This window comes from Nanorana parkeri, unplaced genomic scaffold (genome assembly GCF_000935625.1).
Source record: "Nanorana parkeri isolate BGI_ZX_2015 unplaced genomic scaffold, ASM93562v1 scaffold203, whole genome shotgun sequence".
NCBI lineage: Eukaryota > Metazoa > Chordata > Amphibia > Anura > Dicroglossidae > Nanorana > Nanorana parkeri.
Window position 1 is genome coordinate 1,069,347 of NW_017306471.1, and position 9,833 is coordinate 1,079,179.

The 9,833-nt window shown below is 43.1% G+C and overlaps 1 protein-coding gene across 1 annotated transcript in view; it reads left to right on the plus strand.

Moving 5' to 3' along the window:
- TNIP1 (TNFAIP3 interacting protein 1) overlaps window positions 1–9,833 on the plus strand; it is a 45,422-nt gene that overhangs the window by 17,507 nt on the left and 18,082 nt on the right. Inside the window, exons 6-7 of the mRNA XM_018555578.1 lie at window positions 994–1,088; window positions 4,542–4,650. Of these exons, the coding sequence (XP_018411080.1) occupies window positions 994–1,088; window positions 4,542–4,650 (204 nt within the window). The remainder of the gene's footprint in view (window positions 1–993; window positions 1,089–4,541; window positions 4,651–9,833) is intronic.

Consider the following 9,833-nt stretch of genomic DNA (forward strand, 5'->3'; position numbering starts at 1 on the left):
GTCTGTGCAGCCCCCCCCCCCCCCGCACCAGAACGCACTGCACTGGTGTGAACAGAGCCCAGAAATACCATAGGAGTACATTAGGATGCATTTCAGGTGCGGACAAAAACTGTTCTGGTCCTGATCTAGTCCGGACATGGTGTGAACAAGCCCTAAGTCAACATGTTTATTGTTTTAAAACGATTAATGTTCTCTTTTTATTCCTATAGAATGTATACTGTATGTCATATACATTGCTGCCTCAATTAACATTTAAAAAAAAAAGTCCTGCCTAAGAGAAAACTTCTTAAGTTGCCAGCTATTACCTTTTAATACAAAAGCCACCTTTGTGTCCTTCTCTGACTAACAGGGTTATTCACAGAAGGGTGAAGAGTTTGGAGAAGCTGAACTGGAAATTTTTCCAAATCAGCTATGTTGTCCAAGATTGTTCACTTCTCCTGCCTTCTCCAAACTCTTCACCCTTGTGTGAATAACCCTGTTAGGCCTTGTTCACACCAAATGCAGATCTGCATAAGTTTCTGCACACGCAGTGCAGTGGGTTGTGCCGCGTTTTTGATGCGTTCTGGGCCGTTTTTGGTTTTAAAATGGGCTTTCAGTGCGTTCCAGGGTGTTTGCATGAGTTTTTGATGCGTTTGCATGCGTTCCAGAGCAGGTAAAATAGGGCCTGCTGCAGTTTTTTTTACCTGCTCTGGAACGGAACGCTGCAATGTGAACTGGAGCTAAAAATACCATTGGAATACATTGGACGCAGTTTTGCTTCGGTCTGCAACTGCTCTGCTCCTGGAACGCGCTTGGTGTGAACAAGGCCTTAGTTTCACTTTGTTATGGGGCCTGACTCGCCCTGACTATATGGCTAAGCTCAGAAGAAGTCAGCTTCCAGTAACAGTGAAACCTAAGCTGAGAGGGTCACAGAAGAAGCTTTTCTGGGTAATATATATGACCGCAGGAATCTGGTTGTGTCACTTCAAGTTTGTAACTAAGTGTATCTTATAGACATTGTGTGAACAGCTGAGGAAAGAGAATGAAGACTTGAGGCACAAGCTGGAAGCTGATTGGAACAAGAGGAGCCAGGTTGAGCAAGCTTTGAGGTAGGAGACACTATGTGTAGCCATGCCATCCAGCTGATTTCCATGCTTCATATATATGCTGGCTATCTTTACAGGTCAAGGCGATCTCCAGACAACTCTGTTTATATGTTAATTATTCTCTTAACCAATCCTGACTACAATTCCAAAGGAACTATAACCTTCTCTGTGTGAAAGCACTGTTTCATGGGAGCTAAACAATTCTTATAAGCACAAAAGAATTAATACATCCAGCATTTTTTGTGTGGCTACGCTATCTCTTCTGCATGTTACTGATGGCAGGCCTGAGTCATACAAAAATACATTACATTTCTCTTCCCCTGCATCTCTACCTTTATAAATGGGCTCTGCATGCTTCAGACACGAAATACTGATATGCCGATAGTAGAAAATCTGTGGAAAGCTGTGAGACTCTTTCACCAACAATTTATTAAGTATATACTTACCCCTGATATCGAAACTTCCAGCCAGAGGGAGATTTCCTCTGACCGGCAGTGTCGCGAGGGAACATGGAGCTGGCTTCCCAGCCAATTAGGAAGCCGGGCGGTGGGTAATGAGTCGCCTTGATTGCCCATGACCGACTCTATGCTAGCGGAAGTACCGGTATCGGTACTCAGTATCAGCAAGTACCGAAAAATAAATATCGGTACTCGTACTCTATACCAAAAAAACGGTATGAGTGCATCCCTAGTATATAGATACCTCAAATACTAGAGAACATTCAGATCGTAGATAGGATAGTTGCTCCGACAGTGGACCTCTCCTGCCTTCTTCTATCAGAAGAAGATTGTATCGGTTGGTATGGAGATTTTTTCTAAAACATCCTGCTGTTCAACCAAGAGGGAAATGTAGCTTGGGAGGATATAGTTTGCTTCAACAGGTGTCAGACTGAACTCTATCTATGACCAGCCTAAAGCTGCCCACATACCTTACAATTTATCTGCAGATTTTCTGTGGTCAGATGGAAAAGGTGTACAGATTCCTCCATCTACATTTAACTGTGTGGATGGAGTAATCTCCACCTGGGCCAATCTGTTGCACCCTTTCCATCTGACCACAGAAAATCTGCAATAAATTGTAAGGTGTGTGGGCAGCTTAAAGGTGGCCATACACTGTGCGAATTCCGTCTGGTCCTTGAGGTCTGGTTCACACCAAGGCGTTTTCAGTTTTGTGCGTTTATCGCACAATTTTCTTCTGCACGTTTTTGCTTTTAGAAACCCGTTTCTCCCTGCATAGAGATGTCTATGGGACCAAAAACCCATGACATGCGTCTGAAAATAGCTCGTACATCTTTTCGCGTGATAGTCGTTTTCCTACGCGCAGTGCTAAGGTGTGAACAGTCACTATTAATTTGCATGGAAATGTGTGTTTTGCGTGTTATCATGCGACTAGAACCGCATGGAAAAACGCTCAGGCGTGAACCAGGCCTGAGGAACCGCCTGAAGTTCACACGCTGGGTGCCTCTGTTGTCACCCTTTGAGCCAGTATCCCTTGATCAGCTGATCGAAGGAGCCGGTTGGAAATTCAAACAGACCAGTTCTGGTGTTCTGACAGACGCCAGACACTGTTAGTGTACACAGGAAACAGCAGGAGACTCCTCGGTCAATGTCGTAAGCGTTGATGGAGGGATCTGCTCTATGTTTTCTTTCAGACCCAGGCATGGCCAGCTTTAGGGACATAACATAACTTAATATTGGCGTTGTATGCTAATTTCCAGATTTTAAAATGAGCATGATAATTTCTTGCATCAGAAGAGGTATACAGTAGATGCCAGAAAGAGAGACATCATCTTGCCCCTGCACAAAGCATTAGTAACATGCAGTTCAGTTTTGAGCACCAGTTTAAAAAAAGGATGTTGTGAAACTGGAGAGAGTGTAGGGAAGTACAACTAAATTATTAAGGGCCATGGAGGGTCTCAACTATAGGGATAAATAAATGAACTAAATGTATTCTTCTTTAACCTCCTTCCTGGATATAACAGGCCATGTATATACGGCCCATTAGCCCTGCCCACTCATGCGTGCGGGAAACGACCGAGATTGAAAAACAGGCAACGATGCCTGTTAACATACAAGCGATCCGCCAGCTCTATAGCCGGCGGATCGCTTGTATAAGCTGCAGGTCCGTGTGTCCGTCTCCCCCCGTCCGCGGCCCCCCGTGACGCTGGTCCCGGGCTCCGCTGTGCCCGGTGTGAGCCCGGGACCAGCATAGTGCCTCTGTAACCGGGGATCAGAGGGAGATCGGTACACGATCTCCCTCCGGTCCCCTCTCCGCTGTCAGAATGTGGAAGTAATGTATATTACATCACTTCTGCATTCTTGTGTCACTCTCCAGCTTCTGGAGAGAAGCTTCTTTGGGGGTCCTAGGTGACATTAGGGGTCTTGGAGACCCCTGATGTCTCCATAAAGAGGACCTGTTACATCCTCTTTGCTATCACTTAAGAGGGCTTCTTAGCCCCCTATATGATAGCAATAAAGTTAAGTGGAAAAAAAAATAGTTAAAAAAATTAAGGTTCCCCAATTTTTTTTTTAAGTTACACATTAAAGGAATTAAATTTTTTTTTTTTAAAGTCTCCACCCATACATACATGCAAACATGCGTGCGAAAACAACGATTGCGCCCATTACGCCGCACATGTTACATATCGCAATGAGAGCAATAATTCTGGGACCAGCAATCACTGATAACACTAAACTGATGAGCGGTAAAAGCTTTTAAAGTGTCGCCTATGGTCAATTTTGGGTATGGTAGTTTTTTGCGATTTCGCAAGTGCGCGCAATTTTAAAGCTTGACATGTTTGGTGTCTATTTACCCGACGTGACCCCGTCTTTTATATATAAAAAAAAAAAATTGGGTAATAATAATTGTATTATATCATAATGTTAAAAAAAAAATCGTAATTTTTCCTTAATATAGTAAAAAAATAAAACCCCCAGCGGTGATTAAATACCACCAAAAGAAAGCTCTATCTGTCCTCAAAAAATGGTATAAAATTTGTTTCAGTACAGCGTTGCATGACGGAATAAACGTCAGTCAAAGTACCGCAGCGTTGAATATGGAAAAATGGCCTGGACAGGAAGGGGGTGTAAACACCTGGTCAGCAAGCGGTTAAGGGCCGTTTCACACCAGTTGCATTGGGGGGGTGTTGCCCGTCTTTTCCAGTGCAGCCTCAACACACTGACAAGGCAATAGCCTGTCACAGTTCACACCATAATATAATAGATAACTGTGCAGATTGTTGATTCAGGTTTTTTTTTCTTGTAATAGTTAATTGGATGGCACGTCATAAAGGTTTTATTCTCTGGATCATCTGAGGGTTTAGGGTGCTAAGGATGCAATTGCTTTAATGCGATTCTTTTTCTGTCTTATATTTATTTTTGCCTTTTGCTTAACGTTGTTGGACATTATTTTTTTTATTAACTATATAAATGTTTTCATTGGTTAACGTCCTTGAAGATATGAAAATGTGGAGCTGAGGAAGTTAATTCTAGACAAAGGGAAAGCACCAGTAAACCATACCACCCCAGCAGTGGAGGACAAGATAGAGAATGCTACACATCAACAGGTAATGAGCTTAAATGTATACTTTGGATATGTCTTTCCTTTGTGGAGCCACAGAAGTATGACCATCTTATTGGCATTGGTCACTGCCTAAAATGAGCATGCACCAAGCAATGTCAGAGTGACCTCAGAACTCCAACTGGGTTATCCACAAAAGGGTGAAGAGTTTGGAGGAGGCAGGAGAAGTGAACAATATAGGACACCATAGCTGGTTTGGAAAAATTCTCCAATTCAGCTCTATTACCAGTTCAGCTATGTTGTCCTAGATTGTTCACTTCTCCTGCCTTCTCCAAACTCTTCACCCTTTTGTGAATAAGCCGCTAATATGCATAGGTCAGTGACTCTGAAATTAATGAAAACTGCCAGGCAACTGGCATTTTTCAAAGGAGGGGTTAGCCTCCTGATTTTATTAGAACAGGTTTCCTTTCAAGCTGAACACATTCCAAATATAAGACACTGCAGACCTCTATTTAATTAATTCCTCATTCTTGTGTTTTAACGTGCAAGTAGTGTAAGTACCTGTATTTGACTTGATATCAGCCTCCTGCAGTTCCTGTTCCTGCACAGTTCCTGCACAGCAGAGCTCAGACAGAGGGAGGGAGAAGCAGGACAAGGAGCCAATCTGTTTTGCAGTTGTGTATGGAGCTTTCTGGTAGAAGGAGAGAGCAGAATACCAGAAAAATTAGCTAATCAGTGTGGGTCTTCTCCTTTCACTGCCCAGTCAGAGGCTGGGGAGGGACAAAATCTGTAAGTGTTACCTATTAACAGCAGAGAAAAATTAGGTATTTTCCCCTACCAAACAGGGTTGTGGGAGCAGTGTAAATCTCAGAACTGGATGGACAGAAATACCAATCCTGTGGCAGGTACAGCAGATTCCATTTATGTATTTCATCTGTGTATTCAGCTGTTTACCCGGAGTACACAATGCACAGTACAAACACACTGAAGATGCAGAAATGTTGCTGGTCAATATTTAGGGCCCAGGTTAAAACTATTTTATAAATTAAAGTGCAATTTTAGCTGCCCTTAAGATGCCCATACACCTGCCGATTATTATACGATAATCGCGGGTGATCCCGCGATTGTACCATAATCGGCAGTTGTATGGGCAGCATGCGACCGCATCTACTGTACGGTCGCACGACTTTCGTCTTCCTAGCACGCTGGAAAACTTGCCGTAAATCGTACGATTTTCGGCGGGTTGGTAGCGTGCTCGGGAAGACGAAAGCAACACGGGCCTCTGTGCGCAAGCGCACACTGCCCGCTCAGCATTGCAATCATCGGCAAGCCCTCCCCTCAGCGGGGAGGGCTTGCGATGATCGCAAGTACGATCTGCCTGTCCAAGATGGGCCGGTCGTACTAAATTTGAATTACCTTACAACCATTGCACAACGAAAGTTGTGCGGTTAGTTGTAAGGTGTATGGCCGGCTTTAGAAGTATTTCCTATTGAATACACTTCCAAAACAACAGACCAACATACAGTTAACAGCAAGGTAATAACCAGAGCAGACATGGTTAATTGTAATTGTTACACCCAGATACAGATGTCTTTTACTTCCAGTTATCTCCTCTCTGGTCTCCTGACTGCCTTTTATTTGCAAAGCAGCTAACATAACAAATATCTCATCCCTTGTAAGGCACTGGCTGACAGGATTGTGGATGGTGCGTATGTATCACTTAGGTTTCTCAGATACACGTGGTGAGGGGCTCCAGAGTGTTTTTCTGATGTGGAGAAAACAAACTTCTTACTTTCTCAGAATCTTAATAAGCCCTGTTCTGGAGCCTGGAGGTTTTGTAGAGCTTTGGGTGAAGCAAAGCCTCCAGTCCTAGGTCCACATTTTATCTATCTGGTAGCCAGACCTCGTTATTAGTTTCAGCTGTACACAGGCCTTTATATATGTGAACTGACTAAAGGTGCCCATACACCTGCCGATTATCGTACGATAGTGGTGGGTGATCCCGCGATCGTACCATAATCGGCAGGTGTATGGGCAGCGTGCGACCGCTTCTACTGTAAGGTCGCATGACTTTAGTCTTCCTAGCACGCTGGAAAACCCCCCAAAAATCGTACGATTTTTGGCGGGTTGGTAGCGTGGTCGGGAGACGAATGCCGCATGGGCCAGTGTGCGCAAGCGCACACTGCCCGCTCCGCACTGCAATCATCGGAAGCCCTCCCCTTCCGATGATCGCAAGTACGATCTGCCTGTCCGAGATGGGCAGATCGTATGAAATTTTAATTAGCCTACAACCATCACACAACGAAAGTCGTGCGATGATTGTAAGGTGTATGGCCAGCTTTATGCTCCACGTTGTCTCTTTCTGTGCTGTTGAAGCCTGCTGGGTGAAAAGGCTGAGTGTTGGCAGAACACTAAAAATAGGTACAAGTGGTGCCTGCTTATTTTGGGGAACCCATTAGGCCTTGTTCACACCAAATGCAGAGCAGATCCGGTCAGATTTCTGCACATGCAGTGCAGTGGGTTGTGCCGCATTTCTGATGCGTTTTTGCGGCGTTTTTCATGCGTTCCGGGCCGTTTTTGGTTAAAAAACAAAAAAAATATATATATTTTTTTTAAAGTTTAACATGGGCTTTCAGGCACTTGCATGCGTTTTTGACGCGTTTTTGCGTTTGTATGCGTTTTTGATGCGTTCCAGAGCAGATCCAGAGCAGCTAAAATAGGGCTTGCCGCAGTTTTTTCACCTGCTCTGGATCTGCACGCTGCGATGTGAACTGGAGCTCAAAATACCACAGGAATACATTGGACGCAGTTTTGATCCGGTCTGCACCTGCTCTGCTCTGGATCTGCTCCGCGCTTGGTGTGAACAAGCCCTTAGGGGCACTTTGTTAGCAGCTGATCTGAGTTTAGTTAGTGGCTCTGATGAGCAAATGTTTTGTGTATTTCATGCAATGTACTTGCGGTACAAAGCCCTCCTGCATTGAAACTGTGTTTGTTTGTTGCTTTGCTGAATAGAAGTTAAGGGCAAACCTGCTTGGACTGTTCCTGTGTGTCTCATGAATGGTTTACTACTACCATTATCAGTTGAGCCTGTCCTCTTTACAGCTCCTTTTGCAGCTGATTGTCTGCATTCCCAGCAAGCTGAGACAAACACTGGCAAGTGTATCAAGGGTAGAATTAGGGGATTGCTCACGAAAGATCCTTCGGTTGGCTTCGGCTGCAGCAACCCTTTGGTTCAGCCGAACCGAAGGGCTGCTGTACGCGCTATTCTCAATATTGCTTATAGCAGCCGACACACACAGCCCAGCTGAAAGCACATGCTTTGGCTCGGCAAAGCTGAACACACAGAGCGGGGAGAGCGGTCCTTCAAAGTTGAATTGTTTAAAAAAAATTGAATTAAAAAAACAAAAAACAGCATCTGGTTCCCCTCCCAAATCATACAAGACACTTTAGGTCTGAGACTCATTAGCCAAAAATAAAAGAAATCTTCAGCTATGTGAAGAAACCTGAAAAAGTGGAACAAAATAAATTTATGTCCAGCATGATATATACAAAATGTGAAAACATGAACAGGTCTATTCACTAAAAGGTGAAGGGTTTGGAGAAGGCAGGAGAAGTGAACAATCTAGGACAACATAGCTGAACTGGAAAGTGAGCTGAATTGGAGAATGTTTCCAAATCAGCTATTTTGGCCTAGATTTTTCACTTATCCTGCCTTCTCCAAACCCTTCACCCTTTTGTAAATAAACCTGATCATTTTCTGAGTACTTGTATTAGGTTTATACAGTCTGATAAGTTTAGTCCAAAAATGATAAACATGAGAACATGAGTAAAATTGAAACCAATCCTATTAAGCTTGATATCTCTATCAGGAAATCCGTAATACAGAATAACTTCCCTTTTACTATTTAAACTTCTATTTATATTTTGTTTTGCCATCCGGTGTACTTGTCAGTGTATTATATATTTGTATTATGTATATATTATGTATATAGATATATAATTAATAACCGGGAAAGAAAAAAGTATTATACATTCCTGCCTGGCAGCCCGTTTGCTAAAACTGCATCAGATCACCTCGACACCAATGTAATTCAATTCCTCCAGATGGTTGAATGGAGGGACCCTTCCACTGGTCACTGTGGTTCCTCCTGCTGTCCCTTTGTCACTGCAAGGCACATTAGTGATGTAGGGGTTTCCAGGAGGAACCACAGTGGCTGGTGGAGGACATGCTCTTCTACATAACCAGAAGTGTGGAATAGGATCATCGTGCCAAGGGCTCTGCCAAAGCGTGAAGTCTTTGCAAACAGGAGGACAAACCGGTTTGTATTATATCCCTTTCTTCACAGCTTAGTGCCTTTTATTTATTTTGTTGACCTCCTGAAAGGGTCACTTTAATACAGATTTCATGCCCAGGAACATAGTTGACCTTTTATAATTACATTATTTTAAAGTAGATCTAAAGCCACATTTTGTATAGAGTGTGTAAGTTCATTTGTTAGGTTTTTATTGCTGTCTTCCTCTTTGTCCTGGTGACCATTGTCACTGGGACAGAAAGTAATGGGAACCCAATGGGATCAGCTGTTCCAGTGTCAGCCAAGAGGGAATGTCCCCTTACTTTGGCAAGAATTTTTTTTCTGTTGTGTTGCCCAGAAAAGAAATGAAAAAAAATCTCCCCGAGGGGACACAGATTGCAGAAAAAAACTGACAGGGATGTTAAAATTCCCCATTTATATCCACACTAAAAAAAATGACTTTAGATATACTTTAGGCCTTATTCAGGCAAGCATTTACTATTTCACAATGTGAAATACAGCACCTAGCTGGCAGCAAGCTCCTGCTTTTTTAGCTGTCTGTAGTAGCAGTATGGCATACATGGGCCCTATTGGCTGCAACTGGCCAACATGTAAATATCAACAATGTGTATTTGATGGCACCTGCACCACAGATTACACACTGTTGATAGGCACCTTGCTAGGATGCAGGTAGCCATTCAGCAACCAAGATTTAGCCAGAATCTGTAGTCAGTGCTACTGATTTTTTACACATTGCCAATAGGCTGCATTTAATGCTGTATGCATGTAATTGTTACACAAACTTGTGTACTACGTAAATAGTGGACGCAGCTTTTTCTTGATACTCGTACCAGCACACACATATGGTCAGATAAATTATTTCCTTTATTAAATCATATTTAAAACCTATTTGTACATATATATATATATATATATA